This window comes from Molothrus aeneus, chromosome 5 (genome assembly GCF_037042795.1).
Source record: "Molothrus aeneus isolate 106 chromosome 5, BPBGC_Maene_1.0, whole genome shotgun sequence".
Lineage (NCBI taxonomy): Eukaryota > Metazoa > Chordata > Aves > Passeriformes > Icteridae > Molothrus > Molothrus aeneus.
Window position 1 is genome coordinate 49,776,653 of NC_089650.1, and position 13,710 is coordinate 49,790,362.

A 13,710-nucleotide genomic window follows, 5' to 3' on the forward strand; every position below is an offset into this window, starting at 1 on the left:
CATCTATACAGAGCAATTAATCTGGCATATTTTAGAGAATTAAATGATGAGGCAAACCATGCCACACTAAATGACTTTCTCACCATTCACTTTCTAAAAGCTCTGTAATCAACTAGTTCATGTGTAGACAGCTGCACTCACCACATATTCACATCTAATGTGAAACAAATTGAATACTTTTCCTACACTGTTTGGCTATTTGAATAGCTAAATCTCTATGCTCCTGTATTATTCCATTTCTGTATTTGTCCCCTCTTCCACATCATCTTGCAATACACACACAAAATAAGGCCAATACATCATAGTAGTTTTGCTATGACCTTTCACAACACTAAGAAAAACTGCACCTTTTATCACCTACATCATCATGAATCTCTACTGTTATTTCTCATGGAGAAAAACAAAAAAAGCAATACCATATAAATAGTTCTTGTCTCTAATCTATGTACTGTTCAATATTTGTAGTGTGTCAATCTCCTGAAGTTATAAGCCTTTCTGTTTTTCTGTGCCTAACCTTATTACTTTCTATTTCCTAGCAACAAATCATATGGTTCAGGCACAGGCTTTTGACCCTGTTCTATAGGAATCATGTTCATTTGTTCTCACCCTCAGTGCTTTTTCCACAGACTTCTATTATTGTCAGGTTTCATCATCCTTCAGCATTTCCCTACTCAGAAACCTTTTGTTACATATCTGTCCAGCAATTCACTCCAACATGTGTGCTCATACCTATTTAATATTCCATTAGAAACCATTATCAAGTCAGCACCATGAAGATAAAAGATTTAAATTTTCAGAATTTATTTTCATTGATCTGGTTGTTATTGATTCTGACAGAAGGATCTCTGAGGGAGGACAAAGAAGCAATTGTATCAGTAGCAAGGAAGAAAATCTAGGAGAATTTATAGCCATCTTTACAACTTTTGAAGTGTCAAAAGGACATACAAAACCAAGAAAATAAAGATAGACACATCTGTATTAATTTTTCATATATGATCCTTAATAAAAGATCTATGTGTAATCTCAGAAGACACTGAACCCCGTGAGAATTATTCCTTTTTTTGATCACCTCCCATTTAGCCACTATACATCAACATTTACGAGGTCTGTGTTATCACAGACTCCAAGGACTTCACAATCTGAAGAGATCTATATAAAACAGGATGACATTTTTACAAGACAAGGAACAATAGGAAGGGCTGGGCCCCAGATGACATTTTTAGTAACCAAGATCTGAGTTGAATTTAATTATCTAAGAACTGTCCATGTGGCACCACTTTGCATCTCTAAGTTACTGAAGTACCAGCATTTACACTCCCCCTTTCAGAGGCTCCTCAGCCCAACCAGTGAGGCACACAGCTTCTTCTTCAGCCACATTGCAGCTTGGTTCCAAGAGGGAGAGGCACACTTATTTTTTGCCTATTTCTCTTCTCTGAGTTTTCCTCTCTGGACAGAAATCAAGAGAAATGCAGCTACAAACTCACAGGGATCCTGGATGCTAAGGGAGGCAGCTCAGCTCTGCTGTCACCTTGGCACAAGGGAGCCCTGCCCAAACACAACAGCCAATTGTGTCTATGTACCATGCAATAATTCACTAAAGCCCTGTATCTAAACCCCACTTTATCCCTTCATATTTGCTGTGCAAATTGACGTATGCATTAGGAACTTGAGTTAACAACTTGGGTTTAGGAACATCTGCTTGAACATTACTTTCTTTATTTTACACATTCCTCAGAATTTTCTGTTTCACAATACAAGGTTTAGAAGAACTCATGCATTAAAACAAGAAACTTATTAAAACCATGTGCCTTTTATGCCTGGGGAAGAAAGAGACCTTGCCTAAGCACATTGAGAATAAACAATATCCCTTGCTGGTAAAAAACAGTGAAAGTGACAAACAGAAAAAATTATCAGTGTTTGAGCTGCAATTAGTCCATGCATAAAGGAGGATCAATACAACAATTTGTAACTATCAAAAGCTGGAGCCTTTAAAAGGCAGCTGGCTTGGCAGAAACCTCCCCACAGTGGCTGTATGTCAATATAAGGATAATTTTCAAGCACCCTTAGTTGTTTTTCTCTAACATGATAAGCAGTGGACTCTAATATCCTGAGGCTTTCTCTTCAGATCTCTGAGTAGGACTTGGAGACCCACACCAGAGATTGCACTAAATAAGCCTTTCAAGTTTGTACAGTCTGGCATGTTTTGAGGAGTCTAACTGCCCTGTAGCTGCATATCCTGCATGCAGATGATGACTTGAGGTTCCATAAATCATTTTTGCCTTCCCTTAAAATGCTAATTATCATCCCAAAAAAGTGGGACACAGCTACCATAACTGTCCATATTATGAGCTGTGACTTGATGCTACCTAGGGATATATTTATAAAATGTGATTATGTGTGACACAGGAGCACTGCCAATACATTTTTGTCTCTCAAATCAGGATCAAGCTATATTAGAGCAAGTCCAGGGTAGTACTTGGGTAGCTGAAGAATTACACAGGAAAACCAAACATTGATCCAGCTAGGGTGAGCAACGTTCAGGGTGGGCAATAATGTATTTTCTGTGATTGTATCTGTTTCCTTGGTCTTACAGTTAAAAGAAAAAAAATCTATTACTTAGGTGTCCATAAGATACATAAGATTTTGCAATTTTTCTCATCTTAAAGAGTTTGATGAGTATATGTATGGCAAATCTTGAGAGAAAAGAAATTCTGAGCAGGCAGCAGAGTACAGTGCATGGGTGTAGCTACTTCCTTTCCACCAAGTCTGTACAAACTCTATCCTCTGCCTGCCACAAGTAAGTACAAACTCCCTTGTCTTTCCACTGAAAAACATACAGCTCCCAGGAAAATATTCATTTAATGAATGTCAAGGACTATCTCTTGCTGTGTGTCTTAGGGTGATTTTAGGATGTCTGTATCCCCAGTTGTCTGTTTTGCTTATGCTAGATATTGAGTTTCCTGCTTTTAAGATTAGATTGGAGAGCGAAAGGGTGGAGCAGGAAAAGCAGTAGAATATTTTTGCAGCTGTATTCAAAAACAGAGAGACTGGAGCTTCAGATCTCTCTCTCAGTGTGTGTTTTCTGCAACACAGACAGGAGGAAAGAGCTCTCCTTTGCTTTTAGTTAGCTTTTTTAGCTAGCTGAGGCAGAGGAGTTTCCCAGAATGTGTCTTTTCTTTTTCTTGGAACTGATTGACCCTGCTCTGGACTGAAAAACCAGAAAAGCACCAGGAGTTCACGCCTGTGGCACACCAGGGCCGAGACGCGGCATTTTCCGGCGTAGGAGGGACTGATAAGAGACTGAGCGAGCCAAGCTACAGCCCACAAAAAGGACCCTCTCTGAATCTGCCATCTCTTCAGAACAATGAGAAGTTCCATTGTTTAGTATTATTCATTTTCTCATGTTTGTGAATACTTCGTTTGTTAAACAGTTTTTTCCACTTCTCTCATAGGAGATTTACCTCCCAAACTGGCTGGGGGAATGGCAGCTTGAATCTGCTTTCTAGAGGGACCTCTTTGAAAGTTCCCTCGCTAAATTTGCTCTAAACCAGAACAAATACTGTGCTGCTCTTCTACTCCTGACAATAAACATATGTGGCAGAGACCACATGTATAATCTTGAGATATTTTGAATTCCTCAGACAGCTCAGGTAACCACTGTTATTAGGATGCTTTCCAAGCTCTTAGGAACCATCTTCCAGTATACAGCAAGTGCAAGGCCCAAACTCAGAGCCACATCTAAGTGACTAGATGATACCTATAATAAAAATAAGTAATTTTAAATGCAAATTTTTTTCTATCTGTTTGCTTGGCAGTTGGCCTAGATTTTAGGTTATCTTATCTTTTTAAGAATTCTTTAGAGCTTGTAAAGTGATGACTTTTCTATAGCTAGTGTCCAGTATGGTTGATCAACACTGGTATTTCAGACCCAATAAAAGAAAAACTAAATTTTTTATCAAATATAGTATGCTTGAAACTTTATAAACCTAGTGTTGATAAACATAATATTTCTGAGATTTTCTGGTTAGAATATAGAATTTTTCCTTTTTTCAACTAATCAATAAACAGATAAAATTTAATATCCACTTTTCGAGAAATATTTGTGCAAACTGATGATGTTGCTCCATTGCCGAATGTAAAATAAAAAGGGTGAGTCAATTCAATTCAGTTAAATACTCACAATTTCACAGCACTCAGGGTGGTTCATTGGGTTTTAATTCTTCCAAGCATTGGAAACTTCTGAACAGTAGTAACTAGAATCAATTTCTGTCTGCTGTGGTTTTTGAGTTTGGTTGTGCTTGTAGGACAAGATCAGAGATTAAAGATAAAATTATTGCAATCATCCTCTAACAGTTTTCATTGATTAATTTAGTCTGAATAGATCAATTTTCTTCTTCTTTATTGTTTGTACATTGGTAAATTCTAGTTACAAATGTCTTGAGCAACTCTGAATCCTTATCCACTTTAATTTAAAACATGTGGGAAAATGTTACAAAGAGATATGTAGTTAGCATGTACCTAGAATCCAAATACAAAAGAGTGCTGCAGGAACAGACATAACAATTTGGGTCCAATCTCTTCAACACAAAACATAGGATGCTATGTTGCCAAAATTATTGGATATCTTAATACTCAGAAATAATAAGAAATACTTCCTTTTCTGGGTTGGAGAAGCTTCTAAGACACACTGTCTTCCACATACTTAATATTTCATACTATTAGATATGCTCTAACTGCAGAAAACACAGAAGCAGATACGTGTCCATGGTGCCTAAATGCAAATGGACAGATTCTCTCTGGTAGCCTTGAGAAGTACCAGCCTTCCCCAGTTATATGAAGAACAAGACATGTTGGAATTCACCAGCTACTGAAACAGGGAAACCAATTGGCCTGTATGGGATGAACTGAATCCTGCCTCTTTCCTCTTGAATACTCTGCTGAGTCTCCTCAGATTCTCCCCAGTTTTGCTTAAGATCACATCTGGTAACTGGGTCTAACACAAATTACTTGCTCTTGAATCCAATACTCCTTTGATTATGCACCTGAACTTGGTTGATTACTGCTGAGAACATCTCCCTAGAGCAGAAAAACTAAACAGTACCATCTGATGATGCCAGTAATATCTATTAACTTTAAAATTATTCTCTCTTCACTGTAGTTCCTATGCCACAGTATTTAGCCTACATGATTTCACTGCCATTCCTTTTAATAAAAAGAAATTTTTATTTTTATCTTTGTGTTACAATGTAAGATTTATCAAGATAATTTCACTGACAGTGATCGTCTGAAATAATTATTCTATTTTTGATTTTGTCACTTAGGCCATTACTAGATACAGATAGATCACTTTTTTCATAAACGATTTAAAATGCAGCTTCTTTATACTATCAAATACCATTAACAAAATATTTTTTCCTTTTTTCTTCTATATTCTCTCTAATGTGTCTTATTTTGTTTTTAAGTAAGTGTTGTAAGAAAATAAAAAAGCTCATATTATTCAGTTACAGAGGTATTAAAACCAATCTATTTCCCCTCACATCTGTCCTGATGGCTTGCAGAACAGTTGTATTACCAAAAAAGCCATAAATCAACAAGTGCGGAAAATTAGAAATTTGTACAAACATTCTCATTTGATTTGATAGATTTAAGAAGAGATTTTAAATTTAAACATTCAAGTTATGAAGCTTTCCAAGGTATCATTTTCCTCAAAATGTGTCAGGCCTTCTTCCTGTTAATAAAAGTAAGGTTATGAGAAAAGCTTAAAAATGCTACAGAACTGAAACTGTGTTGTTTCTGACACAGACTAAAGGGTAAAAAAACCCATAATTTCTTTGCACACTGATACTTTTTTGCTTGGGGTTAACAAAGGGTTAAAATTAACAAGGGTTAATTTTTTCAGCCTCTTTGCTGCAGCTTGAGTTTTTCACTTGATCATAGTAGAAAGGATATATCTGGATATCAGTACCTATCAGGAGATGCAAATCAATTTTCATTGAGTAATGAGAGTAAATCCTTTATCACCTTCCCTAGCATATTAATTATTAAAATATCTTATGAATTAGACCTTGTTTCTCAAAACATAATTGACCTCAGTCAAGTTCTGCATCATGAATTTTGTACGTGGAGCAATATATATATTGCTCAATTAATCAGTACTTAAGATCTGTACATAAGCAAAACCACAGCTATAAGTTGCACTTGCTTTTAGGTTCTACATTCTAGTTTCACACCAATAATTTTCTTAATCACTGATTTTAATCACATGGACTCGTGGTGCACCTCAGAATCACAGCAGCTCCAAGCTTTGCTTGCTAAGCCTGCTTACATTATGGCCGTACATTACTTAAATCCATTAAGAGTGATTCAGATCACTCTGCAATTTTAGTTTCTTGTACAGCCACCTGGATTAATTCCATTAAAATAATTAGCATGCCAAAGCAGAATTTATTTGAAATCATTCCCTGTTAATTCCCAATAATAAGTTAACACTGGTAACAACTCTTTAATTTATTTAATATAAAGGCTCGGCAAATTGGACCCAGGACTCTTTGTTACAAGTTGTGTGCCCTAGTTCCCAGTGCATTTGCAAACCAAGTCAGACACCTGTGAAACTATGACAAAAGTACGTGAAAAGAATTTTGAATTTTATTTTATGAATTCAGTTTTATGTTTATTTAAGCTTTAGCCATGTTTTCAAACATTTCTCTGTACCACCAAGATTTCAAAAAAAAATTACATAGAATTTTGACATGTGATGTAGCTATGACAGAAAAAACATCACAGATCTTTATAAAACTCCAGCAGACATTCCCCCTGCCACTCCCACTTCTGTAACTGAAAGCTGTATCTATTTTTTTAACATGGTACAGATTAGTGAAACTTGATTTGCTACCACAGTGAGTCCTAGTAAGGTCAGCAGCATTCTGCCCTTCCCAATTCATTGTTAATCTTATTTATCCATATCTGATCTATTCATCTGCTATTATCTCACATTATACTTAGATAGTTTTTCGACCCTATCAGAATCCAGTACCAGTGGCATCCTATGATCCTAAGTGTTTCTGACAGTAAAAAGTTCTAAATTATGAGAACTAAATATAGTTCTTATGCCTATAAGAACTCATAACTTGCAAAAAAATGCAAGACGTGCAAAATTTAAACTATTTTTAAAAGGTTTTTTTTCTCTAAGGGTAGTTGTAGACTTGAGAGGAGGAATTTTAAAAACCTGAGTGAGAAGCATAGCACCAGTACATTTTAAGGGGGACGTTTAGTTCTATTGTGCTTAATGCCTCAAAAAATGTCAAAACTTATCAGCCTGAAAGTGCACCATTTTGAAGCTTCTGTTTTAATGATAAATAATGATTTGAGAATGCAAATTTTGTACTCCATGAAAGAATAGAGAGGTGACAGCTTTCTTGAAGAAAACATTTAAAGCAGTCTGAGCTGAATATTAAGTCAAGAGAGTTTTGCATAGATTGATGTCTTAGCAACTTCAAAAGATAGCAGAGGAAGATTAATTTTGTAAATGGCTGATTCCACAATAATGATTCTCTAGGGGGTTCAAAATTCTTTATGAAAAATCTCATTCTTCTGGGGTTTCTTTAAATGTTCTGTATAGATACTATCTTGTCAGAAAAAACAAATATTACAATGTGATAGAATGATCATTAATTTTTATTTTAGTCGACACCTTATTTTGAATTAGCCTGCTAGCTTCTGTTCTTTTATTCTCATTCTCTGGTATTATTCTGCCATTTCAGGATGAATTTTTTTGATATTCTCTTTTTAAATGGGGTTAATGCTGCAGTGTGTCTCTGTGTGTTCAGCCAAAATTAATCTTTCCTCAAAGGCATTAAATTAACATATCTAAAAAACAAATAACAGCAAGGCTTTCTCGTCCACTCAGACTATGAAATTAGTTCCGGAAGAAAAAAGTGGAACATTGTAAAGTGGGGTTAGGTGATAATATTTTTCTTTCTTTCAAGTCCAGGTAATGTTATGGGATCACAGCAAGACCGAGGTGGGCAGGGAACTATGGAAATCACCAAGTTCAACCCCTTTCTTAGGGCAGACTCAGCTAGAGGAGGCTGCCTGTGTCCAGCCAGGTTTTGAGTGTCTCCAGGGATGGAGATTCCACAACTTTTTTTAAGCAGCCTTTTCCAGTGTTTTTGTGGATTTATCACAAAATCTGAGAAAGCAACATCATTGCTGTACTTTGTCCAGAGAAGTTTGCACACTCAGACTATATTTCAAGTCTTTTCTTCACCAGGAGAGGGAAGTGATGTTGCAATGACCTCTTGAAGAAGCAGACAACATTTACCTAAGCACTGATGGCAGAGAGGAGTCAGTGCTTCCACCTATTATCTGCTCCATTCTCTATTACCCCTGCTTGCATGAAAAAAGCCAAATTACCAAGTATCCCTATTACTCCCTGGGAAAAATAGCCCACCAAAGCAAATAAGATGTCTCTTTTCAAGTATGCGAGTAGAGGTCAAGTGCTGACCTTACCTTTATAAGTTTAAAACTCATATGCTATATCTGTAAATACATTTTGTTACAGAGTTACATTTATTCGTAAAAGTTCTAAATTGTGTAAATATAAATATAAATACCAATATATGACTAAAGGTAGGCAAAAAACTGCTACTCTTCACTGCCTAGAAAGACAGAGCTTGGGAGGAGAGAGAAACACACACAAAAAGGGTGGAGGGAAAAAAGAGAGTTTTATTCCCATCCAAGAAATAGCACTGTATCCATGCTGTAATTCTTTGCCTGGAAGGAAGTACAAAGACAAATCTTTTTCTTAAAATCAAAACAAAACCACCTTTGAAACACTTCCATCCACTGCAAATGCATGCTCAAGTCCTGTTCCTGTTAACTGATGAGCACTTAGGTTGAATTCAACAGAAAACTTCTCATGAAGCACTCAGCACCTGCCAGGGTAAAAACTCTTATAAAACACCTGCTTGTTTTGTAGACAGAATAATGAAGTTAAATAGAATGAGAACACTAGAGTAATGTGATGGGAGAACATATTGAATCATGCCACAATTACCCTATTGTGCATATCACCATTTATAAATCTAATTAAGAGAAAAACTCTTCTCTTTACAAAGCTTTAAATATGAAATACCAGTTTTGCATAAATATCTCATTTGGATTAAAAGAGAGATAGGAAAAATCTTTCAAATGTGGCAACTTATTAAAATAAGAACAACTTAAATGATAATATTTGCTTTTTGCCTGAGAAAAAGAAAGATTAATAGAACCACTTTCAAAAGTTGATCAAATAATATATTAATTGACCAAAGAAACAGACGGGCTGGTTATGGTCTGCTAAAAGTAACCATCAAGAACCCAAGGTACTAAGTATGCCATATCTCAGAACATTGCTTTTCTATTTTCTTTTGGAAACATTTTAGGTATACACAGTAATAAACTGTACTACTTGCATGTTAGAAGTTTCTTTTCCTACTAAATTAAATTAGTTTTAAAATGCCCATTATAAATGAAAATTATATAAGTCTAGAGACCATTCTTTCCTAGCTCTCCTGTGAAAAACACAGGCAACAGTAAAACAGGAATCTACACTCTGCAGTAACTCACATCTTGTGTAAAGAAATTTCTTTATTTCTATTACCAGTCAAGTTCTCTCTGATTTAAAATCATGATGAACTATGAGATTTTCTCCATTTAGCATACAAGTGAAAGAATATCTAAGCAGAAACAAATGTCTTATCAATCACATCATTTCAATATGCACTGATGGTTATGATCACCCTTCAGACATGAAGGTGTCATGGAATATTACACAGATGAATCCTTCCAGGAAGCAAATCTTCATAATTTGTAAATTAAAATAAACTAAGTAAACCAAAATAAATGCTCTTCAAAGAGATTTCTTGCAACCAAAAGCAAATCAGTTACTCCAATAAACAGAAAAATGTGGGTTTTCTCACCCTTGCAAATACCCTCCATAAGACAGAGGTCCTTCAGAACACAGATCACACTTTGTGAGGTGAAAACCACTAAGTTGAATGTGTCAATATATTAACTGGACTTGAACCTATTCACTACTACATGATTAAAATGGATATACTGAATAGAGGTGAGAAGTTGGTTTAATATGCATAAGGGTAGGATCATGTTAAGAAATTAATATTGAAGAAAGGGAAAAAACTGCCTGTCTCAAAAATGCCAGTTACTTCTTGATATAATTTTTTTTTTACTGTGAATTTGATTATATATTGCAATTGACTACTCAGAGAGAATTCTGGAGGATTTTCCACCCCTGCAGCTATTTAAAACCTGGATGGGCATGGTCCTAAAGAACCTGATTATGCTGGTCCTAAAGAACCTGATTATGCTGATCCTGAACCAGGCAGAGGGTTAGAGTAGGTGGAGGTCTTTGACAGCTTCAGATGGGCCATGCTCCTATGATTGTTAGGGTAGAAAAATGGTATCTGGAATGGCTAAGAAAGCCAGGGTTTTCCTTTCATTTATCAGTTAATTTTTAATATAAGACATTATTACTGATTGAGACTAGGATGCACATCAAAACTGATGTGCATCACATCACACAGCATTGCTGTTTAGCCCCAGCACAGGAAGTCTTGTAACCTATGTAAAATATTCACCTCTGTCAGACACAGCAGTAGAGCTGCCCTGAAGAACAGGAATTGTGGATTGATAGGAAAAGGCAAAGTGTTTAAGACCATCTTCTTCTTATGCCTCTGAATGCCTCTTCTTATGCCTCTAAGAAAATAAAATGTTTGGGCATATAACACACCCAAACAATTGGTACACTGGTACATAATGTGGACTAGCCTAGTATGGGGCAGGAAGCTAACCTCAAATAAATGCTTCTTTTTCTTCATTCTTTTTTTCCCCTCTCTTTCAGTAAATCACTGTTTCAAAATCAAATACATTTTCCTTAGCATCCAGAATGCTTTCATCTCTGTTTATTGCCGTACTTAGAGTCAGCAACAGAAATTTTTACAGGTATTGATGAAATATAATTATCTAGGGAGTGGAAGCTTTCATATAAAAATGTACAGCTTATCTAGTTATGCTAAACTTTCATGCTCACCAAATGAAAATAGATCACTTTATGCTTTAACAACACAGACCCAGAAAAACATCTACTGGAAATGTAGGTAATTATCACTGCAAACCTTACAATATGCTTCCTACCTTTTTCATCATCACAATATTTCCCATTTTCCAGCAACATTCTGCGTTCCAGGTGTTCTTTAAAATCACTAAAGAATCATTTAGACTTTTGACTTTATATTCCTGGAGGCAGGGATTTCCTTTTCATAAAAATTGCATAGAAAGAAAAAACTGTGAACTATAATCAACATTTGTATCAACCAAGTGGTCTGGTGTATTACCTAAAGCAAAAAAAGCTTCCACTCAGAAGTTAAATTCAAAATGACCTTGTGCTTTTTTCAAAACTGCTTGCAGCTGAGGTCATTGGAATGAATTGTGATAGAGAGTGCTTCTCTCTGTTAGTCAGAAGGCATGTGTAGTACATGAATTACCACCAAGTAAGGAAAAAAATCCCAACCATAACAGAGCAAAGCACATCATTCCATTTCTTTGTAAAATAATGGCAAATATTGTCTATAATAAATATTACTGCTAATGAAACAATTTAGGGTTCTGGCAACTTTATTTCACCATCAAGTACGTGCTACACATTTCTAAATCTATATTCATCAATTAATCCTGTTTGTTATTGGCCTCTGCTGTTAACAGCATAAGCACCTGTAACTACATTTCCCCAGCAGGCAGATCCCAGCTCCACAGAATATTATGTAGTGTTGTTTAAAAATACATATTGTAGTTGTGTTAAAGCTCATTAAATTACTGAGTCAAAAACAATGAAATGGAAAAGAGGTTGGAACTGCTAGTGAGTGTTTTAATTGAAATTTAAATATGCAAATCAAAAGCAATTTCACTATTTACTTATGTAGGAGATTATTAATTAATTTTAGAAGGAAATTTTGAAAAGGGTATTTTTTAAATTCTTTTTCTTGCAAATACATAAGCAAGCACTGTCAAATTATTTTTACTCTGTCGCTAAGATTGTATGAGTCCTCAATTTGTTTCCATAATAGCAGCTTTTCACTGGAATATTTTGATCGACAGATTCATATTTTTAACATCTGCCTCTTTTGGGAGCAGCTTAATGTTAGGATGAAAAATGTTAAGATGAAAAATACACTAGAGGTTTCAGAGCAGGTGGAAAAACTCACAGTTCTGATTAAATGAGAACTGCTTCTAATCCTGTTTTCCACTGTGCCTTAAAGTATCCTATATAAAGAATAAAACCCCACTTGTCACTTATGGAACATCTGAAGAAGAGAGGGGCAAAAAAAGAGTCCATGTAACTTACCATTAAAATTTACTGCCCGGATATAGCTAAGCAGTTCTTTACCATCAGTTGTGCTCATCCTTGGACACAGACCAATATATCCAGGACAGAGATCTTTATGCATGTTGTGCAGGGCATAGGCCATGGAATACACTGCATCGATGACAAACTGAACTTTTCCTTCTTGTTCATAGGCTGAATCTCTCGCAATTCTTTCTAAGCCTGAGGAAGAAAGAGAAAGAGTTTACTTCTATTGGTGTGTGCACAAGCGTGTACCTGCGTGAGCACTTGCATGCAAAAATTCACACTGCAATGTAAATAATTACAGCTGGATTGACAGGTAAAGTCAGGATTCGTCTATCCATCATCTAAATAAACAAGACAAGGAAAAATATGGCCATCTGGTTTTGCCTCTAATCATTGTACACTCTGCCAGGTATGTAAACAGTATGTTGATCTCTGAGCAAGGAAAGAGGACAGAACATATCATTACAAGAAAAATATATGTAGATATATGTATTTCTACAACACAGTAGAAAAATTCTCTTTCCACATTATTGATTTTCATTCAAGAGCTGTTTATTGTCATTTATAGGACAGTTCTAGAGCAGCCTGCTGTTCTCCTTTAGATAAATTTAAGGCTACCTTGATTTTTATCCCTGTCTATTGTTTGATAAACATTATTTAAACATCTCAGGGAAAAAAGCTGAATGCTAGCCAAGTGATGTGACCATCTGTCTCCATAGTGAAAACTGCTTATTCTATGACATTTTCTGTATTTACTATTGAATAACACTTCACATTGAGAACCATGTACTCTTTGCTGTTTCCTACAGGGACATTTATCCTTTAGAGGGAGCACAGAGCAAATCAATACATCATATGATTTTTATTCTGCAGGATTGCCAAAATTCATCATCTATGTCCAAGTATAAGAGAAGTTTTATGTTAATAGATGATATTACTTAGTGGAATTGTTAAATAGAAAGATCAGAAAAATTATATTTTAAATAAAGAATCAACATGAAATCCCACGTCCTAAATAGAAATTCAGATGCTGATTTGATGCTCAAATCTTCATTTTCCACAGAAAAAGTGATTGGCAAATCTTGGTGTGAAATTTGCCCTGCTGAAATATACTGTGAAGTTCCTTTTGCCTCAGTGAACTGAACAGACACCTAGGTTATCTACCAGGTTATCAACTCATTCAATTTGCAAATAATCCAATCATATTATCTAAGATTATATAGAAATGAGACAAACGTTTATGCAAAATTTTAAAAAATATTAACTCTCTATTTTCTTTTTTATTGTTTCTTTTTTTATCTAAA

The 13,710-nt window shown here is 35.4% G+C and overlaps 1 protein-coding gene across 5 annotated transcripts in view; it reads right to left on the reverse strand.

Moving 5' to 3' along the window:
• Window positions 1–13,710, reverse strand: part of GRM8 (glutamate metabotropic receptor 8) — a 315,543-nt gene that overhangs the window by 108,686 nt on the left and 193,147 nt on the right. For all 5 annotated transcript variants that reach the window (XM_066550668.1, XM_066550665.1, XM_066550670.1 and 2 more), the window contains one exon: window positions 12,401–12,601. In XM_066550668.1, coding sequence (XP_066406765.1) covers window positions 12,401–12,601 — 201 coding nt within the window. The remainder of the gene's footprint in view (window positions 1–12,400; window positions 12,602–13,710) is intronic.